This window comes from Entelurus aequoreus, linkage group LG24, assembly GCF_033978785.1.
Source record: "Entelurus aequoreus isolate RoL-2023_Sb linkage group LG24, RoL_Eaeq_v1.1, whole genome shotgun sequence".
Taxonomy (NCBI): Eukaryota; Metazoa; Chordata; class Actinopteri; order Syngnathiformes; family Syngnathidae; genus Entelurus; species Entelurus aequoreus.
Window position 1 is genome coordinate 10,361,240 of NC_084754.1, and position 25,488 is coordinate 10,386,727.

General features: G+C 36.5%; 1 protein-coding gene across 2 annotated transcripts in view; it reads right to left on the minus strand.

The window, feature by feature from the left end:
• Positions 1-6,280: 6,280 nt before the first annotated feature.
• Positions 6,281-25,488, minus strand: part of tmtc2b (transmembrane O-mannosyltransferase targeting cadherins 2b) — a 220,694-nt gene continuing 201,486 nt past the window's right edge. For both annotated transcript variants that reach the window (XM_062036009.1, XM_062036008.1), the window contains 2 exons: positions 14,266-14,329; positions 6,281-7,133 (listed from right to left, as the gene is read on the minus strand). In XM_062036009.1, the coding sequence (XP_061891993.1) occupies positions 6,954-7,133; positions 14,266-14,329 (244 nt within the window). In that variant the 3' untranslated portion in view covers positions 6,281-6,953. The remainder of the gene's footprint in view (positions 7,134-14,265; positions 14,330-25,488) is intronic.

Below are 25,488 nucleotides of genomic sequence, written 5' to 3' on the forward strand. Positions count from 1 at the left end.
TTAAATAAATGCTAGTGCCATTATCTTAACATAATGATATGCGCTCGGCATTACATTTCTTGAAACCAGCAAACTTATATTAAAAACTAGTTTATTTTTCTTAATGGAAAGGCAACAAGGCAACCGCTTGTTACTCTCGGGGTCTCCTAGCCGCTCAGGCAAATCATATGGTCTAAAAATGCATTTTCCCATCGATAACATGACATCATCGCGCCAAGTGCGTGCTCTTTCAGTCAATTAGTGCGCGAGGAATATATATATATATGTATATATTAATATATATATATATATATATATATATATATATATATATATATATATATATATATATATATATATATATATATATACACTACCGTTCAAACGTTTGGGGTCACATTGAAATGTCCTTATTTTTGAAGGAAAAGCACTGTACTTTTCAATGAAGATAACTTTAAACTAGTCTTAACTTTAAAGAAATACACTCTATACATTGCTAATGTGGTAAATGACTATTCTACCTGCAAATGTCTGGTTTTTGGTGCAATATCTACATAGGTGTATAGAGGCCCATTTCCAGCAACTATCACTCCAGTGTTCTAATGGTACAATGTGTTTGCTCATTGGCTCAGAAGGCTAATTGATGATTAGAAAACCCTTGTGCAATCATGTTCACACATCTGAAAACAGTTTAGCTCGTTACAGAAGCTACAAAACTGAACTTCCTTTGAGCAGATTGAGTTTCTGGAGCATCACATTTGTGGGGTCAATTAAACGCTCAAAATGGCCAGTAAAAGAGAACTTTCATCTGAAACTCGACAGTCTATTCTTGTTCTTAGAAAATGAAGGCTATTCCACAAAATTGTTTGGGTGACCCCAAACTTTTGAACGGTAGTGTATATATATCAATCAATCAATCAATGTTTATTTACATAGCCCTAAATCACAAGTGTCATATATATATATATATATATATATATATATATATATATATATATATATATATATATATATATATATATATATATAATATACATATATGTATATATATATATATATATATATATATATATATATATATATATATATATATATATATATATATATATATATAATTTAATATATTTACTTAATTTTTTGTTAGTTTTAAACAACTTAATTACACATTTATTTATGTATTTCCAATTATAATTAACAAATTTAAGTAATTGGGACGGCGTGGCGCTGTTGGGAGAGTGGCCGTGCCAGCAACCTGAGGGTTCCTGGTTCGATCCCCAACTTCTACCAACCTAGTCACGTCCATTGTGTCCCTGAGCAAGACACTTCACCCTTGCTCCTGATGGGTCATGGGTAGGGCCTTGCATGGCAGCTCCCGCCATCAGTGTGTGAATGTGTGTGTGAATGGGTGAATGTTGAAATACTGTCAAAGCGCTTTTGAGTACCTTGAAGGTAGAAAAGCTATACAAGTATAACCCATTTACATTTTAATTTTTTAGAGATGTATTTATTCATTACATTTTGTCCCATTTGACCCTGTATGAAAAAATAAGTAAATAACTATAACTATTGATTTTATTATTAGACAACTGAATTAATTATTTCTCAATTAGGTTGATTATTAATTATTCCAAAAATAAATAATTAAATTGTTTTTTCTTTTTCTTTTAAGAAACAAGGGTTGCGGGTGACACAACCAGCAGACGGTTTGGGGACAGAGTCTATTAAAAGAGAAAGCAACTTTATTTTTGACACTCTGGAAGCTTTTAGTGAAAGGAATCATCATATCATTGAATCATGTCCTGGAAACAACACTTTCCCTTGTGCATCAATAAAGTTTGTCTAAGTCTAAACCCTCATTTGGTGTTTTGATGACGACGGGGAGAGCATCTCATCTTTTATGTTCATAAAAAAATGATCATCTGTGTTTTTTTCTGTGTCCACAACAACATTCCTGTTTAGCAAAGTATGTCAACACAAATGTTGTCTGCATCGTGCACGCTTCCCACCCCACTCAGTCGTCACCCGCCTGAGCGTTCCCACTGAGGAATGTCAGGCGCAGCAGGATGCAAAGTGAAAGCACATTTTCTTTCATGCAACGTGTAACCTCTCGCGGACATTAGAGCGGCTTCTGTGTTTTCTCTGACAGGAAGTACAAGGCAGGCCGTGAGCTTGTACCTGAACATGTGGACATGTGCTACCTTGTCCATGTGGAAATGTTTACGTCTCCTTTGTTGCGATCAAAGCCGAGGAGCTCCATTACACTTTTTTTTATTTTTATGACAAGCTCAGACAAACGTTCACGGGGAGGAAGTGACATTAAATGCTGCGTTAAACATGTTGCAAGACCACACCATTAATGCGGATGGAGTGAGCTAAAAAAGCAAAGCCAGTGCGTAACACCTTCAATTTATTAGGGCAGAAAATAAGAGGACAACATTTTTTTTTTTTTTTTTTACAAAAAGGAGAAAATGTTACAAATCTCACTAAATATGTACAAACACTTTCAAAAATAAATCTATAATTTAGCTCTGTGAAGAATTGTGTCTACAATAATGCACGGCTTGAAATCCCTGAGCGGAGACACAGAGTGGAACACTTGACTCAAGCAAGAAGAAAAAAAGAAAAAATAAAGAAAAAAATAAAGTACATCACCCAACAAATCAAACACTTTGTTAAACAAAACGTGTGAACTGTGATTACCCCCACTTTGTGAAAACGTTTCACTCGCTTTTAAGACATACTCCAAACGAGTGGCGCGATGGAAATGAACATACACCTTCCATTTTAGCAGGTAAAACACAGTGCCAGCTGGTTCCGTTGCCATGGTAACACAACACAATAACTCACGATCTAATGCCCCTTTTCCACTGCACGGCTTGTACCCGCTTTTTTCTTGTACCGGGTGGGCCGAGTGGAGCAAGTTCCACAGCAAACTCACATGCTTGCAATATTTTCTGAGACGGACCCTTTTCCTTGCTCCCCTTCATCCTAAAATGCATCCCTTAAGGCAGGGGTGTCCAAAGTGCGGCCCGGGGGCCGCTAATTGTTTACCGGCCCGTCACACATTCTGGAAATGCTGTTGCAAAAATAAAAAAAAAACATTCAAAAAAAGTGGAATGAGGTGAAATCTAACTAGAAAAGTTGCAATGTTGACACAAAACTGCCTTGCAGGCTTTTTTTATTTCTTTTGTCTATCTTTATTTTTCTTTTTTTGACATTGCTGAAAAAAAAAAAAATCAATGATTAATAAGATAAGAAGTATTGACCTATTCAGGGCTCCAATTATTTCAAATATTTCACTTTAAAATGTTTTATGTGGGAAATATTGCATATATTGTGTGGTTGCCATACAAAAACATCAACATTTTATTTGACAGAAGAGCATAAAACAAACAAAATAATAGTTCAAACGTAAAATCGACAGATATATCTGAAGTTGATCTCGTAACGTAAGTGTTGAAAGTAAAAAAAACAACTAATAACAATTTATCACTTTCTGAGTGGGAGAACTTTTTCACTGTGATTACTCAAAAATAATAATGAATTAAAATCAATGGTGTCCTGCATTATTGATCTTTTTAAGGCTCTAATTACTTCACATCAAACATTGCTTTCTGAATGTTTTGGGCAGTGGGGGAAAAGCTGCATATTTCAGTTTTATTATACAAAACTAAGTTGTCTTTGACAGAAAAGGCATAAAACCTTTTTGTTTTTTTAAACTTTATATCAACCTGATGTTGATATACTGTAGAGATTTACTGTAAGCGTTAAATAAATTAAAAAAATAATAATTTGACTTAATTTTTAACATTTTAATGACTTAAACCCTAAAGGTAAAAAACAAACAAAATCCATATATTTTGTTATGGTTTGAAAATGAAAAATATCAAAATGGCCCCCGCATGCTTTAATTTTTCCGTGTGCGGCCCTCAGTGGAAACAGTTTGGACACCCCTGCCTTAAGGTCAACCGTTGAAGTAAACAGTGTATTTTATGCGCCTCACTTTTTGTATGATTTGGTTTCCACCACAATTTTGCACCGGTTTTTCATACATCCTTTCGCTTTTCATACATCATTCCACAGAATCCAGTGCCCAAACAGACTTTTTTTTTTTTTTTTTTTGATTATGACTGCAAAATAATCCACAGCGGGGCCGAAGAAAGTTGCGAGTGCCAGCACTTTCACAAAGAATGTAAGAAATAATATTAACTTCAAGAATGTTTCTGCATTGTATCATTTGCAAAACTATAATTATTCTCTATACAATGTGTTTTTGTTGATAATGTTGGGTGTTTTGAACCAGATTAAATGAAATTATATTATTCAGTATGGAATAATTGCTTTGGTTTTTATATGATTCTGATTTTACAGGACTAATTAAACAACAATCGAGGTATCATCCTACTTGTTCTCCTGTGTTGGTCCCTTATCCTCCCTGATGCATTCAATGTGGCTTGGTTATTTCTAGTGAGTGTAGGGCACACGCACTAGCTGTGTTGACACGGCACTGATACTGTGTTACTGTTTCATGATGGTCATTCGCTATCTGCTGCATTAAATACGTCGCTAGGTTTGATCTACAAATAAAATAAATAGTAAATATAAGTGTTTTTGAAACAAACAGCTGTGCAGAAAGTATATGAAGCGTGCAACTCTGGTCAACGAGCCAAATAGTAAACAGGAAATGAAGAACATTTACCTTATTTGGCGCCATAAGATCAAAATTACTTATCGGGTGTCCGAGCCGAGCAGCAGAAAAGAGGCAGAATTGTCTAAGAAGTTTGTATGATAAGCAACTCGTAGACGTCACGCCAACATTCTGTACATTTTCTTTCGACTGTAAACAGACGGATGTTAATCACACAAAATATACAACATGAAACATTACAACTCAGACCAAACATTGGACCGATAAAAAAGGTGAAGCAAACCGACAAAGGCTACTTAACTTTCCGTGTGACTTTACATCATGTGCGCATATATTAGCATTCTTTTTATACAAACACTTCACATTAGTCCAACACAAAGGAAGGAACTCATTTCCCTAAATCTTTGAAGTGTTAAAAAAAAGGGTGAGCATTGCTATAAATACCGTTTTATTGTTGGGATAGAAAACTCCTTCATATCCAATCAATATGTATACAGGAAGTGATGTCACCACAACCAGCCTCCGGGTGTTTGCAACTTCCATGGGAAGATACGGCTTCCATGTACAGCGTCACTTCCCACTTGTTCCATGGAGACTTTGTTTCTTAAGCAGTGCAGATGGAAGTGAATAACTGCCCTGCCTAAAAATGCTGGAAGGACAAAATAAAATAAATAAATAAATATAAATATATATATATATATATATATATATATATATATATATATATATATATATATATATATATATATATATATATATATATATATATATATATATATATATATATATATATATATATATATTAAATGTGTCATTAATTGATTATAACTGCAATCAAATCCATAAATGTGTCATTATGTTATTTGATGTAAAATGACATGTACTTATTTAATCATTTATTTATTGACGCCGTGATTTAATTAATAATTAGACAAATTAAATAATGATGTATATTGAATTACATAATTCAATAAAATAATGCAATACATAATATTGCATTATTTTTTTTTACGATTTATTTCAAAATGGATTTTATTTAATGATTTAATCAATTTGCACAAGGTAATTATTTAAACATGAAGAAAACAAATATTTATATTTCTAATATTCATTTATGTGGGTGTTAATATATATTTTATATAAATCTTCTATAATTAAATGTAAAACTTTACTTTTGCAATAAATAACTAAATTACACATTGATTTATTTATGTCCAATTATAATTAATGACAAACGTACGTCATTATTTAAAGATGTATTTGTTCATTTAATTTTTCTCATTCGACCTCCATAAAAAAGTTAAAGTAAATAACTATTAATTTCATAGTTGCACAATTTAATTATTTATTGATGAATTGAATTAATCATTCCATGAGTTGTTTAACAATTGAATTAATGAGATCTTCAATAAATAATCAGTTGTATTATTATAAACATTTTTATATGCATGCACGCACACACACACACATTTTTATATATATATATATATATATATATATATATATATATATATATATATATATATATATATATATATATATATATATATATATACATATATATATATATATATATATATATATATATATATATATATATATATATATATATATATACATATATATATACATATATATATATAGATACACAGATACGTATGTTTATTTTTATTTATTTTAACACAAAAACTATTTTACATCAAATAAATTAATGACACATCGAAGTATTTGATCTTAATTATAATTAACAAATCATTATTTAAAGATTTATTTAATTTTGTCCCATTTCACTCTCCATAAAAAATTCTCAAAGATTTACTGATAAGGCAAAATAAATATATCACATAGGTCCTAGTTCCCTTTCCTGTCTACATGTTCATAGAGAAAACAGTAATCAGCAACATATATTATTTTTTTCAACCTTTCCAGGTTTCTATATTGCTGTAAATAAATTAATTCCCTTTTTTCACGCCTTCATCAAATATCATGTAATTTGTCTCGATTGTTATTGATAGTTTTGAGTTAATACCTTATTGTCAGATTTATTTATTAAAGGCGATGGAAGAAACTTTGTTTTTCTTCATTCCAAAGAATGGAAAAAACATTCCCAGTTTTAATTTTAAGTGCTGTAGTTCTTAAGGAGGTACATTATTCAATTTGAATGTCTACCAAACGTCTGGCAACACTGTCAAAAGCTGAGGTGCATGTCGGCGCCACCAGAAGAGCGCCGGAGGCTCCTCTTGAGTCTTCCTCGTCAATGAGGTCAGTTTAAGAGGCAAAATACGACTTTTTTCCCCCATGAATACAGACTCCTAGCAATAGGAGCTCAGGGGCTGGTGGTCCTCAGGCCTTGTTTCTCCATGATGTTCCACAGCTTACGCAAGTTGGACTGAGTGATGGCGTCGTCCGGTTTGAGGCGCAAAGCACGGAGGTAATTGGCTTCAGCCTCTTGAAGTTTCCCATTGAGGTGAAGGATGGCACCCAAGTTCATCAAGGCTGCCGGATACTACACCAAAACAACAACAAAGGAGATTTATACTTCAAGTATTCGTGTGTTATCTTTGGAGTGGATATAACTTTCAATAATCACAATTTTCACGATTAAAATTTTTGTGCAGTTAATTTTTTAACTGCACGGTAGCCTAGTGGCTAGCATGTAGGCCGCACTTTTGTGTGTGTGTACGAGTTGACATTTAAGCTTGTTGTAATAATGTTGTTTTGTTTGGATAAAAAAAGAGATTGTTGAGCTATTGCTCCCTTGTTATATTGATTTGATTTTTTAAAAATACACACATACATATATATATATATATATATATATATATATATATATATATATATATATATATATATATATATATATATATATATATATATATATATATATATATATATATATATATATATATATACATATATTTATATATATAAATATACATATATATATACATATACTGTATATATATATACATATACATATATATATATATATATATATATATATATATATATATACACTACCGTTCAAAAGTTTGGGGTCACATTGAAATGTCCTTATTTTTGAAGGAAAAGCACTGTACTTTTCAATGAAGATAACTTTAAACTAGTCTTAACTTTAAAGAAATACACTCTATACATTGCTAATGTGGTAAATGACTATTCTAGCTGCAAATGTCTGCTTTTTGGTGCAATATCTACATAGGTGTATAGAGGCCCATTTCCAGCATCTATCACTCCAGTGTTCTAATGGTACAATGTGTTTGCTCATTGGCTCAGAAGGCTAATTGATGATTAGAAAACCCTTGTGCAATCATGTTCACACATCTGAAAACAGTTTAGCTCGTTACAGAAGCTACAAAACTGACCTTCATTTGAGCAGATTGAGTTTCTGGAGCATCACATTTGTGGGGTCAATTAAACGCTCAAAATGGCCAGAAAAAGAGAACTTTCATCTGAAACTCGACAGTCTATTCTTGTTCTTAGAAAATGAAGGCTATTCTACAAAATTGTTTGGGTGACCCCAAACTTTTGAACGGTAGTGTACATATACATATACATATATGTATATATATATACATACATATACTGTATATATACGGTCGTGGTCAAAAGTTTAAATACACCTGTAAAGAACATAGTTTCATGGCTGTCTTGAGTATCCAATACTTTCAACAACTCTTATTTTTTTTGTGATAGAGTGATTGGAGCACATACTTGTTGGTCACAAAAAACATTCATGAAGTTTGCTTCTTTTTTGAATTTATTATGGGTCTACTGAAAATGTGACCAAATCTGCTGGGTCAAAAGTATACATACAGCAATGTTAATATTTGGTTACATGTCCCTTGGCAAGTTTCACTGCAATAAGGCGCTTTTGGTAGCCATCCACAAACTTCTGGCAAGCTTCTGCTTGAACTTTTGACCACTCCTCTTGACAAAATTGGTGCAGTTCAGCTAAATGTGTTGGTTTTCTGACATGGACTTGTTTCTTTACCATTGTCCACACGTTTAAGTCAGGACTTTGGGAAGGCCATTTTAAAACCTTAATTCTAGCCTGATTTAGCCATTCCTTTACCACTTTTGACGTGTGTTTGGGGTCATTGTCCTGTTGGAACACCCAACTGCACCCAAGACCCAACCTCTGGGCTGATGATTTTAGGTTGCCTGACATCACATGGAGAAAGTTAAGACCTCCTGGAGGAAAGTTCTGTGATCAGATGAAACAAAAATTGAGCTGTTTGGCCACAATACCCAGCAATATGTTTTGGAGGAGAAAAGGTGAGGCTTTTAATCCCAGGAACACCAGGCCTACCGTCAAGCATGGTGGTGGTAGTATTATGCTCTGGGTTTGTTTTGCTGCCAATGGAACTGGTGATTTACAAAGAGTAAATGGGACAATACAAAAGGAGGAATACCTCCAAATTCTTCAGGACAACCTAAAATCATCAGCCCGGAGGTTGGGTGTTGGGCGCAGTTGGGTGTTCCAACAGGACAATGACCCCAAACACACGTCAAAAGTGGTAAAGGAATGGCTAAATCAGGCTAGAATTAAGGTTTTAGAATGGCCTTCCCAAAGTCCTGACTTAAACGTGTGGACAATGCTGAAGAAACAAGTCCATGTCAGAAAACCAACAAATTTAGCTGAACTGCACCAATTTTGTCGCGAGGCGGGGTCCAAAATTCAAGCAGAAGCTTGCCAGAAGCTTGTGGATGGCTACCAAAAGCGCCTTATTGCAATGGAACATTTAAAATGTTGGTGTTGTTTACTTGAGACCCGTCATAGTGCAGGCTACACTTATCTCTTATGTTTGACTGCCATCCACTGGTCACACTTATCATTACACCATGTACCAAATAAAATAGCTTCGAGGTGGGTAAGCTCAACCAAACGTATTCCTTACATTAGGCGCACCGGGTTATAAGGCGCACTGTCGAGTTTTGAGAGAAAAAAATAGATTTTAAGTGCGGCTTATAGTCCGGAAAATGCGGCAGGTCATATTCATTCATTGAAATATATCCCAGCACAACTGAGAGGACAGATAAACAAAACATGTTTTATTCGACTAACACTGCTGAGAGAAAGCATCTGCATGAAGAATAGTACAGTAAGTAATTCTATTCCTAAATTACACACATTTTTCACTGTCAATATTCCCAGTTCATCATCAGTTGAGTATTTTTCACTATGAATAATAGAGTGAGCAAAGACTCAGGAAATGAACCAACTTTAGAGTTGTTTTTCCACAGATAACCAAGAACGTTCTTTATATTTCCCCTTGCAGCACATATCAATCCCCAAGTTCCCTCCACAGCTCACCAGTAAAACCTTTCAGGTAAGCACGGCCAAAAATATTCCTTGCTCCGCTTCATACGGCTAAGACCTCTTTGATTTATATCCTGCATTTTTCCCGTTGCCCTGTAGCAGCGCATACGGCACTTTGCAAACGTCCCTCGTCAAAAGCTTTCATTTTTCCCCCCCCCTAATTTCCTGCAGCTCTGCAATCTGTCTACGTCTCAATCCTCCACAAAAAGTGGCATGTGGCAGCCGAGGCAGCACCAGATGTGCAGCGGAGCAACATAGACCATATAAAGACTGCGAGGGCGTCAAACTCGGTTGTAGAGTGACTCGCTCAAACGCTCAAATAGTCCAGACAGATATTAAGGTAAATAATGCCACGATGGGAAAGGAACACTTTCAAAGGGAAGATGAAGAGCCATGAAAAACAAGCCTCTGATGGGACTTAAGTTGCTGAGCTACAGGGGGATGGCATGACTCAAAGGACAAAATCCATTAAGTGGACGGAATTGTTGGAAACATATGTTCTTCATACAAAACACCAGCGCTTTTTGAGAGGAAGGACCAATGCATGAAACCACTGACTAGGATAAACAAGGTAGATGAGGATCTGAATGGACATTTTGGTTTGGGGGCACGTTAAAGGCCTACTGAAACCCACTACTACCGACCACGCAGTCTGATAGTTTATACATCAATGATGAAATCTTAACATTGCAACACATGCCAATACGGCCGGGTTAACTTATAAAGTGCAATTTTAAATTTCCCGGGAAACTTCCGGTTGAAAACGTCTATGTATGATGACGTTTGCGCGTGACGTCAATGGTTGAAGCGGAAGTATTGGGACACATTTTATCCCAATACAAACAGCTCAGTTTTCATCGCAAAATTCCACAGTATTCTGGACATCTGTGTTGGTGAATCTTTTGCAATTTGTTTAATGGACAATGGAGACTGCAAAGAAGAAAGTTGTAGGTGGGATCGGTGTATTAGCGGCTGGCTGCAGCAACACAAGCTTTGAGTTGGATAGCAGACGCGCTATCCGGTGCTAGCCGCCGACCGCATCGATGATCGGGTGAAGTCCTTCGTCGCGCCGTCGATCGCTGGAACGCAGGTGAGCACGGGTGTTGATGAGCAGATGAGAGCTGGCGTAGTTGGATAGCTAATGTTTTTAGCATAGCTCTGTCGATGTCCCGTAGCTAAGTTAGCTTCAATGGCGTCGTTAGCAACAGCATTGCTAGGCTTTGCCAGGCGGTACGGTGTAACCGTGTGGTTACAGGTCCAGTGTTTGGTTCGGTGTCTCCTGATAGTAGTATTGTTGATCTTCTGTCTATCCTTCCAGTCTGGGGCTTATTTCTTTTGTTTCTATCTGCATTTAAGCACGATGCTATCACGTTAGCTCCGTAGCTGAAGTGCTTCACCGATATATTGTCGTGGAGACAAAAGTCACTGTGAATGTCCATTTCGCGTTCTCGACTCTCATTTTCAAGAGGATATAGTATCCGAGGTGGTTTAAAATACAAATCCGTGATCCACAATAGAAAAAGGAGACAGTGTGGAATCCAATGAACCCTTGTACCTAAGTTACGGTCAGAGCGAAAAAAGATACGTCCTGCATTGCACTCTAGTCCTTCACTCTTCTCACGTTCCTCATCCACGAATCTTTCATCCTCGCTCAAATTAATGGGGTAATCGTCACTTTCTCGGTCCGAATCGCAGTCGCTGCTGGTGTAAACAATGGGGAAATGTGAGGAGCCCTTCGACCTGCGACGTCACGCTACTTCCGGTACAGGCAAGGCTTTTTTTTATCAGCGACCAAAAGTTGCGAACTTTATCGTCGATGTTCTCTACTAAATCCTTTCAGCAAAAATATGGCAATATCGCAAAATGATCAAGTATGACACATAGAATGGATCTGCTATCCCTGTTTAAATAAGACAATTTCATTTCAGTAGGCCTTTAAAGATTGCCAAACCAGATTAACTTGTTGGCCCCAGAAAGCATTTTAATTGCAACATTAATGTTGCAATTAAAATGCTCCTTTTAACCGGTCTGTTGTGGTGAAGAAGGAGCTGAGCCAGAAGGCGAAGCTCTCGGTTTACAGGTCGGTCTACGTTCCTACCCTCACCTATGGTCATGGACTTTGGGTAATGACCGAAAGGACAAGGTCGCGAATACAAGCGGCAGAAATTAGTTTCCTCCACAGGATGTCTGGGATCACCCTCAGAGATAAGGTGAGGAGCTCGGTCATCCGGGAGAGACTCAGAGTAGAGCGGAGCCAGCTGAGATGGCTCGAGCATCTAATACGGATGCCTCCTGAACGCCTCCCTGGTGAGGTGTTTTCGGGCGTGTCTAGCCGGGAGGAGACCTCGGGGCAGACCTAGGACACGTTGGAGGGACTATGTCTCACAGCTGGCCTGGGCATCTCTGCTTAGACTGCTGCCCCAGCGACCCGGACTCGGATAAGCGGCGGAAAAATGGATGGAAGGACGGATGCGGTCGCTCCACCGCCCGTGCGACGTCACCCGCGATGTAGAAGTTAGGAGACACATATTAAAAAAAAAAGCACAACTACACTAAAATCCTCCGGGATTCCTCAGTCAGCATGTGTTATCCACTGTCCTGTGAACCAAGCTTCTGTTTGAGACCCGGTCTGACTGTACAGTCGATAGCAATCTTTAGATTAGGGCTGGGCCGATAAAACAATATCAATATACACTACCGTTCAAAAGTTTGGGGTCACACTGAAATGTCCTTATTTTTGAAGGAAAAGCACTGTACTTTTCAATGAAGATAACATTAAACTAGTCTTAACTTTAAAGAAATACACTCTATACATTGCAAATGTGGTAAATGACTATTCTAGCTGCAAATGTCTGGTTTTTGGTGCAATATCTACATAGGTGTATAGAGGCCCATTTCCAGCAACTATCACTCCAGTGTTCTAATGGTACAATGTGTTTGCTCATTGGATCAGAAGGCTAATTGATGATTAGAAAACCCTTGTGCAATCATGTTCACACATCTGAAAACAGTTTAGCTCGTTACAGAAGCTACAAAACTGACCTTCCTTTGAGCAGATTGAGTTTCTGGAGCATCACATTTGTGGGGTCAATTAAACGCTCAAAATGGCCAGAAAAAGAGAACTTTCATCTGAAACTCGACAGTCTATTCTTGTTCTTAGAAATGAAGGCTATTCCACAAAATTGTTTGGGTGACCCCAAACTTTTGAACGGTAGTGTATTTCACGATAGACACAATCAATATCAATTAAAAATGTGTTCGATAACACCTTATATTTGGTCGGAAGAAACTGGAAAGAATGAAGCCTGGTTGGTTGCATCAACCTAACAAAACATGATTTGATCAGTGAGGAATGGGAGGGACACGCTTACAGCCAATCAGGTAACAGTATCAACTCGGGCTGGGCAATATGGCAAAACAAATGTTGTTTCATCTGACATCACATTGACAAAGATAAGACTTTCTGGAGGAAAGTTCTGTGGCCACAATAACCAGCAATATGTTTGGAGGAGAAAAGGTGAGGCATTTAATCCCAGGAACACCAAACCTACCGTCAAGCATGGTGGTGGTAATATTATGCTCTGGGCCTGTTTTGCTGCCAATGGAACTGGTGCTTTACAGAGAGTAAATGGGACAATGAAAAAGGAGGATTACCTCCAAATTCTTCAAGACAACCTAAAATCCTCAGCCCGGAGGTTGGGTCTTGGGCGCAGTTGGGTGATCCAACAGGACAATGACCTCAAACACACGTCACAAGTGGCAAAGGAATGGCTAAATCAGGCTAGAATTAAGGTTTTGAAATGGCCTTCCCAAAGTCCTGACTTAAACGCGTGGACAATGCTGAAGAAACAAGTCCATGTCAGAAAAACAACACATTTAGCTGAACTGCACCAATTTTGTCAAGAGGAGTGGTCAAAAATTCAACCAGAAGCTTGTGGATGGCTACCAAAAGCGCCTTATTGCAGTGAAACTTGCCAAGGGACATGTAACCAAATATTAACATTGCTGTATGTATACTTTTGACCCAGCAGATTCGGTCACATTTTCAGTAAACCCATAATAAATTCATAAAAGAACCAAACTTCATGAATGTTTTTTTGCGACCAACAAGTATGTGCTCCAATCACTCTATCACAAAAAAATAGGAGTTGTAGAAATTATTGGAAACTCAAGACAGCCATGACATTATGTTCTTTACAAGTATATGTAAACTTTTGACCACGACTGTATGTTGTCCGGGGGCTTCTATGGTTAAGAAACACTGATCCATCAGGTGCAATAGTCCTGATGATGATTATCTGTGGTCTGTACTCACGTTTGGTCTCAGGCTTGCCGCTTGTCCATAATACTTCTCAGCTGCCTCATTCAGACTGGCTTGTCTAAAAGGGAAAACAGAAAGACGCAGCCATTACTCATCTTTATTACCCGCATCCTCAGAGGAGGCCTTGAACCTGCTGTGTTTAGGGCTGCTCAGGGGTCACAGAGAAAATAACAGTAGGGGGTACGGGGGGGGGGGGGGGCAGCACCGGAGATGAGAAATGTTGATCCATTTGCCTGATTTTGTTCTCATCGGATAGCATCTTTCTATACGATAGGATCACTCCCTCGATAACATCATAACAACCGAGGAATGCAGCGTGAGCACTTTGTTTGTTAATTGAGTCCTGAATTCTGGAATTACGGCAAAGCTAGGCTGACTCGGTCAATTTATCACACATTCTTGTTTACTGCAAGTATTGGAAAGCGTGACGTGCGAGCATAGAAACACAAAACATTTCATTACACTAAAACGTCAACTTTTGAACATCGTAATCCAACCATGTCTAATAACACGCTGTCATGCATTATCTATGACACAATTTATCTAGGTTTTTAAACATTTTTATTGTATTTTTTTTTTGCGTGCTTTTCACTGATGGTAACAATTGTGCATTTTTTTTTTGACAAAGTCAAGGACAGAGGGGCTTTGGTGGCTAGTGGTGGAGCTCCTTTCTTTCTGTTGATCAAAGGAGGCCAGCTTTCATGTTGGCTGTGGTGCTCCATTATAAACTGACTCGTTTATTTTAATGTTCCAGGTAAAAAGGCAACCACGTTTAAGAATAACCAGATTTCCACTGACATAAACATTAATGCATGTTTAATGCACTTTTTTTAATTTTTTTTTTTACCACTGAAGCAATATCATGATTAAGGGAAATAATTACCGTATTTTCCGGACCATAGGGCGCACCGGATTATATGGCGCACTGCCGATGAATGGTCTATTTTTGATATTTTTTTATATAGAATTATAGGGCGCATTAAAGGAATCACAATAGTATTATTTTTTTCTAAATTGAAATCACTTCCTTGTGGTCTACATGACATGTACTAGTAGTTCTTTGGTCAAAATGTTACATAGATTATGTTTTACAGACCGGAACTCTCTAATAACCAAAAATTCCTTGCGTGAATAATGTACACTCACTACACCGGTATGTTTTAGCGCTTTCATGGCGAGTTTATTGACAGTTATAAGTATGAACTTTACGCTACTTTATATTAGAAATGGCAACATTGGAGGATGAATGTCCCATAACAAGAAGATAGAGAAAAAGAAGAAGCTTATCGACTACGGTGTCGGCACGGACTGCAAAGGCGGACGCGCCAATTTTTCAGGATTTATGCAGATCCCAAATACAGATCAGCAGGTACCAGAAGGGAACAAACTTTGCTTTTGCATAATATTGCGAAACGAAACGCCAGATAATATGTCTTACCTTACACACACACCATAATATTACTCGTATGTTGTAGCACACCAAGCGGTGCGGCTTCATAGCTTACCAAAGTCGTACTAAAACATTTTGATAGATATTTGAGCGCCGTGTGTAATCTTCTATATTTTCAATGGAACATACACAATGTTGGCGTTGTTTACTTGAGTCATATTGCCATCATAGTGCAGTCTACACGTATCTCTTATGTTTTACTGCCATCTACTGGTCACACTAATCATTAAACCATGTACCAAATAAAATTGCTTCGAGGTTGGTAATCAAAACCAGAATTGTTCCGTACATTAGGCGCACTGTCGAGTTTTGAGAAAAAAAAAAAGGATTTTAAGTGCGTCTTATAGTCCGGAAAATACAGTATCATATTTCACTGCATGAACAAATACATTAGGACACACAGCCATTAAAGCTACAGGATGTGAAAATGGGAACAAAATATGGAGCTCCAGTTCTAGTTCATCTGGGAAAACTACACAATTATGGAGTGTGCTCATAGTATTTCACACAATTAACGATAATACCTTGATTAACAAATTAGAACAGTATGGCTAGAGGGTTAGTCTTAAACTGGGGAAAAAGCTGTTTAACCAACAGCAATCAATAGGTGAAGCTGGGCGAACACACATATACAGCTATAAATATAGCTTGTGGCGTACCCCAGGGATCAATACTGGTACCGAAATACTTCAATCTCTATAAAAATGACATTTGTAAACTTACAAAGGACTTGAGGTTCGTACTATATACAAAAACAACTGCATTTTGTTCAGGGAAAAAACCCACAGGAGATAATACAAATAATAACAATAGAATAACATTATTCATTAAAGAGATGGTTTGACAAAAATAGAGAATTCTTGAACCTAAGTAAAACTAAAATAATGCTATTTGGTAACAGTAGGAGAGAAAGTCAAACACAAATACAACAAGACAAAGTATCAATTGAAAGGGTAAAATAAATCTAATTTCTAGGTGGAATAATAGATGATAGAATTACCTGGAAATCTCATATAACATCATAAGGTGGCAAGAAATACTTCACTAATGAACAAAGCAAAATAAGTCCCGTAGCAACCCTGAGATCGGTAGGTTGTGAGTTCAAACCCCGGCCGGGTCATACCAAAGACTATAAAAATGGGACCCATTACCTCCCTGCTTGGCACTCAGCATCAAGGGTTGGAATTGGGGGTTACATCACCAAAAATGATTCCCGGGCGCGGCTACGCTGCTGCCCACTGCTCCCCTCACCTCCCAGGGGGTGATCAAGGGCCTAGTGTGTGTGTGACAATCATTGGTACTTTAACTTTTAACTTAAATGTCATTCCATATTCTCTACTGCTCGCCAGTGTTGCCATATCTGAGTTATTGTGTAGAAACTTTTGGAGAAAAATCTCTAAACGGGAAGTGGATTCCTACTGGTGCCCAGAGTCGGGATTAAACATGGTAAACATGGTTTCACTTTCATTTTCCTAAAATCTGAAATAGTCTTCCAGAAGATGTAAGACAGGCCTCAAAGTTGGCAATGTTCAAATCCAGGTTGAAAACACTTTTATTTAATTGTGCATACGGCAACTGAACATATTTTATCTACAGTCTTTAATTTTAATTAGATTGTTTTTATGATGATTATATTTTATGAGTTTCATTTGACCCCCTGCAACTCCAAGAGGAAAAAGCTGTAGAAAATGGATGGATGGATGGATTTTAATTTGGAGTACTATCATTTTATTTCTATTTTTGTCTTCTAATTTTCTGTAGTGCACTCTGAACTCCCTTGTATAAAAACTGTGCTCTATAAATAAACTTGCCATATTTTGACCCTAAAACTTGTTTGTATGTACAAATTATTACAGAGTATGTCGTGTATGTTTCATTAGTCAGTATGCAACAATAATTAATAGTGGTAGATCCCATGACTTCAATACAGCATCAATCTCATTCATTCAGATAATTAATTTAGTGATGTAAGAATTAAACGTCTAAATTAGTGTTGTCCCGATACCAATATTTTGGTACCAAAATAATTTTGATACTTTTCGGTTCTTTTCTAAATAAAGGGGACCAGAAAAAAAAAATTGCATTATTGGCTTTATTTTAACAAAAAATCTTAGGGTACATTAAACATATGTTTCTTATTGCAAGTTTGTCCTTAAATAAAATAGTGAACATACAAGACAACTTGTCTTTTAGTAGTAAGTAAACAAACAAAGGCTCTTAATTAGTCTGCTGACATATGCAGTAACATATTGTGTCATTTTCCATTCTATTATTTTGTTGACCCTAGTCCCTAGTCGAAATACATCAATTGAGACAACACCCTTGACATGTAAATTAGCAATGAAAAATAATTCACTGCATAGTTGGTGTAAGCCTATTGTTTTGTCTCCCACCAACGGCTGTGGGATAAAGGCATTTTACAGTTGAGTTGTTAAGAGAAGAATAGTTTTGTTGCCTTCCTTACTCAAAGCACCACAATGGCAGGACACGCTTGAGCTCCACTTTATTGGAGCTCCACACACAACTGCAACAACATGTTCACAAGTCTCGCACTCTACAAAACTCTATAAACAAAATAACTTACAAAATAGAACAGATGTGTTACTAGAAAATAATAATAAAGTGATCCAATAATATGTAAATAAGAATCTGTGCATAACAAATTACTTTCCATACTTAAATGAGAATAATAGACCAAAGTAAATGTTACATTGGTTGGTTGGTGTCAGTTTATTTGGAACATGCGTTCAGTTTCAATGTAACACATCACATATTTCCAGTTGTTTTATCACAGCATCTCCAAAAAGGAGTAGAAGGAGGCAGAGCTTATTTAATCCTACCCCTTTTCGTATCATAGAAGTTTTATCCCATGTGTTTGTTCTCGCTTTGTAACACAACAGTGAATAAATAAGATTATACATTTTTTTTAAATACCTAACTTGAATCTCAGTATAGCTAAAATATTGCCATTCGGTAACAGTAGAAGATAAAATCAAACACAAATACAAATAGACAGAGTAGACATTGAAAGGGTAAAATACGTTACATTTTTGGCTGTAACAATAATAGATGACAAAACAAACTGGAAATCCCACATAACAAATAAACAACATTAAGTGGCAAGAAATACATCAGTATCAAATAAAGCTAAACATGTTCTGGACCAAAATCACTTCATATTCTCTACTGCTCGCTAGTGTTACCATATCTGAGTTATTGTGCAGAAATATGGGGAAATAACTACAAAAGTACGCTTCATTCACAAAAAAGATCAGTTATAATAGTAAATTATGTTGGATACCTAGAACGTTTAAACTATTTATTTATTGAATCAAAAATACTGAAACTCTGTGATTTGGTGCATTTACAAACAGCTAAAATTATGCACAAAGCAAACTATAACCTGCTACCCAAGAATGTATAACCATTCTTAAAAAAACATAAGAAATTATATGACCTTAGAGGAAAAATAATTTAAAACATTTGTATGCACGCACAAGACTTAAAACCTTTAGCATATCTGTATGTGGAATTGAATCATGGTGTGGATTAAGTAAATAAGTCAAACAATGTACCGATATGATCCAGTTTAAGAGGTTGTTCAAACTACAAGTGTTTACAAATTAAAAGGAAGAATCATTTTGATTAACATTATGAACTTAAAAAAAAAAAGTGATATTATTTATCTCAATATGTAAATCAGAACTGACTTAACTATTAAGAGAACTGTTGTATTTAGAACTCATTAATGTAAATTGTGTTACAAGATGAGAACAGGAACTGAAGAAATGTGTTACTAATTTCTATGAAATGGAGTAGGATTAAATAAACTTTGCATTGTATCTGCATACAGTCGTGGTCAAAAGTTTACATACACTAGTAAAGGACATAATGTCATGGCTGTCTTGAGTTTCCCATAATTTCTACAACTCTTATTTTTTTGTGATAGAGTAATTGGAGCACATACTTGTTGGTCACAAAAAACATTCATGAAGTTTGGTTCTTTTATGAATTTATTATGGGTCTACTACTACTACTCTATCACAAAAAAATAAGAGTTGTAGAAATTATTGGAAACTCAAGACGGCCATGACATTATGTTCTTTACAAGTGTATGTAAACTTTTGACCACGACTGTACACGTTTGAAATAAACTCAGACCATAACCATGAGGTTATGGCACATCTGTAGTATCATCTTGACACACCTGGAAAAGCAGGTACTAGAAATAATACCATGTAGCATGTGATAGTACCTGAAATCTGTAAATTGTGAGTAGATAATATGTCTATAATTTAATCTACTATAAATAGCTGAATACAACTATTTTGTTTTACCTCCTCATGCTTTCACATATAAAAGTAATCAAGATGCCGACAATCCGATTTGCTGGATTATTCATTCTTCACAAATGTGGATTTTTCATCTAACCACAACCATGTGGTTTGTTTGCCAGCTGATTAAGAAACAGCCATGTGGGGAAAAAAGGAGATTTTCTTGCTCAACCCTTCACTATGTTTGGCAGAAGTCGACGGGAGAGCTACTAAACACACGACTGAAGGATATCAGGAAGGTTCGAAAGGCTGCCAGACTGCAGTGAAGTGAGGAATGTAAAAGGCAATGGTTGCCAAACATACAAACAAGTGTCTCGTGTACAGAACCCACGAGAGGACGGAGACACGGGAGACAAATGAACTGCCGAAGAACTGATCTTCTTATTCGGACATCTTATTTTACAGATGCTTTATCAACTCCAGACAAATACAAATTGCTGCGCAAACGGTGTTACTTGATGCATGACGCTGATACCGCGTGAACAAATTGGTATTTGGATGAAAACCACGGAGGTCCTGTCTGTTAAACATGTATTTTTGTGTAAGCCAACTAAACATTGAATATAGATATATAATTAAAGATATACTACGCAATGTGAAGTATCATCAGTACAACGTTTTCATTTTTGACATTTTGTACCAAGCCAAACGGGATCAAATTGGCATAGCTAACATCATGACATGCTTGTAATCGTTCAGATATGCAGCAATTTGACATGATAAACAACACATGGGCTATGGGATGGGAATTGATATAATAGGTGAACTGCTGTGTGTGTGTGTGTGTTCTTGTATTTCTACCCTTCTTGAGACATCAACAAGGAAAAGTACCTTCCATATGAGGACCGGTGAACAAGTTAGGACCGAAATCATGGACCCAATACAGAAAACGATCGCAACTAATAAAGAATGTCTCATTTGCACCCCTTGTGGTGAAATCTATCAAAATGAGGGTGGTCCCAAAAAGGAGGGATTTTTCAAATTGACTGTGTGTCGGTTTCAAAAGTGCTCCCCCTCTGGTCAACATATGAAATAACAAGTGTGTGTAAAAATCTGAAGTGCTCCCTCTCTGGCCAAAATATGTAATAAAAAGTGTGTGTAAGAAATTGAAATGCGCCCTCTTTGGCCAAAATGTATTTTTTTTAAATAAAATAAATATGTATATTGAGACATACTGTAATAACTTTAAGTAAATAATAAGATTATAAAACAATTACAAACCAAACATAAAAAAATAAATAAATGAACTAAAAGCAGTGTTGACTTCTTTCTTATAAAATTGGGAACAATTTCTCATATTATTTCTGTTTCTGTAATATTGCAATATTTTCTTGTTAAATTATTACTTTTTAATGCAAAATGGTGACATTTGTCACGTAAAATTCTGACTTGTATCACAATATTGCCAAATATGTTGTTGTTCTTGTAAAAATAGTGACATTTTTTGAGTAAAATTATGACTTTTGTCATAATTTTGCCAAGTAAAAATTCTGATTATTATTGTAATATTGCCAACATTTTTAGCTTTTCTTGTAAAATTGCGACTGTTATGGAGTAAAATTCCAACTTTTATCATAATATTACACAAATGTTCAGTTTTTCTTGTGAAAAAATTTGACTTGCGTTGAGTAAAATTACGACTTTTTTTTTTAAATACTGCCAAAATTCTGAGTTTTTCTTGTGGAAATGTGACCTTTTTCTTGTGAAATTCCAACTCATTTTTCACAGCAAGCTTTTTTATATTTGCGTAGCATGTATATATTATAGGGCTGCAACTAACGATTAATTTGATAATCGATTAATCTGTCGATTATTACTTCGATTAATCGATTGATATTCGGATAAAAGAGACAAACTACATTTCTATCCTTTCCAGTATTTTATTGGAAAAAAAACAGCATACTGGCACCATACTTATTTTGATTATTGTTTCTCAGCTGTTTGTACATGTTGCAGTTTATAAATAAAGGTTTATTAAAAAAATAAAATAAAAAATAAAAACAAATTAAAAAATTGCCTCTGCGCATGCGCATAGCATAGATCCAACGAATCGATGACTAAATTAATCGCCAACTATTTTTAAAATCGATTTTAATTGATTTAATCGATTAGTTGTTGCAGCCCTAATATATTATTAATGTTGTAAATACAAATCTTTATATACCTAGTAAGGGTGGTCCTAGGCATTATTCGGAGGTCTCAAGAAGGTAACAAATACAAGAATGTGTGTGCGTGTGTGTGTGTGTGTGTGTGTGTGTGTGTGTGTGTGTGTGTGTGTGTGTGTGTGTGTCTGTCTGTGTGTGTGATAACCTTTCCCTTGGCTGTGATTATATAGCTTACTGTATAATATCACATAATTTGACACATAAAACCCCCCCGATGGCCTATAAGCATTAAACAGCCTATTGTTCAAAAGGCTGCAAACTAGAGTCAATGTAGACAAAAAAATACTCATAACACTTGTTTAAAAGGAGAAAGAATGTGATTATTAGTCTGGAAGCAAAATGATCAGAAGTGCCCAGGAGGGCGATAAAAGACATTTGCACATTTAAGAGCTTCGCCTCCTTCTTCGAGAAGTGTCTCTTCTCCTAACAACTGGGGGCCTTTCCACATCCGCACCCAACGTAAACACATAAAGAGCGGGAGCTGTGAAAGAGTCAGGCCCCGGGCCAAGCTGGCAGAGAAAAGCCTGAGCACCGCTTATGACCACAAGTGTCTCCCAATAGGTTTACATTGCAATAGAGCGGGTAGAATTATTGGGTTGAATTGAACTTGCGCTATAATAAGGGGTTGTGCTGAGCAAGGCGCGCTATTGCAGCCTGGGACAGGAACCGCATCAAGACAATCTCTACATGCGCTTGGTTCTTCATCCAACAAGTAGACCAGTAAGTAAGAGGTAAACCGAGAAAAGCGTGGATAAAGCAACCTCTGCATTTATATGTACCGTATTTTCCGGACCATAGGGCGCACCGGATTATAAGGCGCACTGCCGATGAGCGGGTCTAGTCAGGTAGATTTTCATACAAAAGGCGCACCGGATTATAGGGCACATTAAAGGGGTCATATTTTAATTTTTTTTCTGAATTGAAAACATTTCCTTGTGATCTACATAACATGTAATGGTGGTTCTTTGGTCAACATTTTGCATAGATTATGTTTTACAGATCATCTTCGGCAGCGTCTTCTCCCTGTCATCTCTGTTGTAGCGTGCAAGGACGGGTGTGGAAGAAGTGTCAAAAGATGGAGATAACAGTTTTAATAACATTCAGACTTTACTTAAATCAATAACGGAGCAGCATCTCTTCATCCGTGGCTCACTAGTGCAACAACAACATCCCGTGAAAAAACGTCCGACCAAACTCTCTAATAACTAAAGTTCCTTGGGTGAATAAAGTCAACTCACTACACCGGTATGTTTTAGCGCTTTCATGGCGAGTTTACTGACAGACATAAGTAAGAACTTTACACTATTTTGTTTTAGAAATGACAACAGCGGAGGATGAATGTCCCATAACAAGAAGATAGAGAAAAAGAAGCTTATCGACTACGGTGTCGACACTGACTACAGAGGCGGACGCGCGCACATTTTCAGGACTTATGCGGATCCCAAATACAGATCAGCAGGTACCAGAAAGTAAGAACAGTTGCTTTTGCATAATATTGCGAAACAAAACGGCAGATAAAAAGTCTTACCTTATACACACACCATAATAATACTTGTTAGTTAAAGCACAGTACAATCCATCAAGCGGTGAGGCTTCATAGCTTACCAAAGTCGTACTAAAACCTTTTGATATATTTTCGAGCGCCTTGTGTAATGTTCTATATTTTCAATGGAACATATAACATTTTGGTGTTGTTTACGCGAGTCGTCTCTTATGTTTGATTGCCATCTGCTGGTCACACTTATCATTTCACCATGTACCAAATAAAATCGCTTCGAAGTCGGTAAGCACAACCAAAATTATTTCGCACGTTAGGCGGTTTATAAGGCGCACTGTCGAGTTTTGAGAAAATTAAAGGATTTTAAGTGCGCCTTATAGTCCGAAAAATACGGTGTTTGTATATTAGCGCAGGCTGTAGGCTTTGTGTGGCCCAAAACAAGATTTTGTTTGTGGCCTCATTTTGGTCTTTAATAATACTTATTCATTATTATTACTATGGGGTTTTGCATGCAGTATGTAATGCCACCAATATTTTGTATGGAAAACTTTAATAAAGTCTTTGACTTTTTAAAGATGGTATTAACATATCTAGATGATGTGATTGTAGACCAGTTCCCTCTTACATGTAAACCCTCCCATCATTGTAGGCGGCATCCTACGAACATGTCAGTCTTCCTAACGTGATCACCCAAAAGCAGAGTAGATGGCACACTCTATGATCAGAAAGTCCACAATATTGGCATGTTTATGTCTTTGTTTCATCAATAATGTTTTTCATCAAGTGTTCAAACCTGTGGCGTCATTGGGACTTTTTAGGGGGGGGCTAAAGACTTCCTACAATATTCTTAAACCCCCTTAAATTGTTTGGTGTTTTTTGTTTTTGACAAAATAGTGCTAACAAATGTACTATAAAGGAGCCAGAATTGTAACGACGTGGTCTCATGGTTATGCGTGGGTGGTTCTCCCAAGATGGAGCAGGAAACTCTGGAGGCAAGGTGCAGGTGGGACGATGACTTATTGTCGATGGAACATGAAAACTACAAAAAAACTAGTGTGCCGATTGCACGGGAAGCAAAGCCAAGGAAATAGCTTGCGTGAAAGCTTAGCATAAAAACAGGCAAACAAAAACAAAGCTTAACTCTGGAATCGTAGGATTAGACGTCCTAACTGTTGCGTGGAAGCAAATAAGACAGCCAGACAGTGTGGGGTGAAAGACAGGAATATGTAGCCCTCTGATTAGTGCCCAGAAGCAGGTGAGCGTCCCGAACATTAATCAGAGGCAGGTGAAAATAATCAGCACCCATGGAAACCAAAACACAAACCCAGGGGTGCTGAAAACATAACTGAGGTAGTCAAACTAACAGAACAAAACATGATCCGGGCAACGGATCATAAAAAGAATGAGTTTTAATAATAATAAAAACTGTCATATTTTCATTATTTTCCATTAAGTTTCTGTTTACTACAGAGTTTAAGGTATACATTAGCTTATTCGTGTAGGAATATTATTTGTGAATGCAATTGATTGATTGATTGAGACTTTTATTAGTAGGTTGCACAGTGAAGTACATATTCCGTACAATTGACCACTAAATGGTAACACCCGAATAAGTTTTTCAACTTGTTTAAGTCGGGGTCCAAATCATCATTATTATTCTAATTTATTATTAATTTGACCTCTACTCTGGGTTGAGCCTCCCCTGTCTTTAAAAACTAGTGACGGCTCTGTTTTGAACTTTATCAAGGTTCCTTAAACGCACCACAGTTA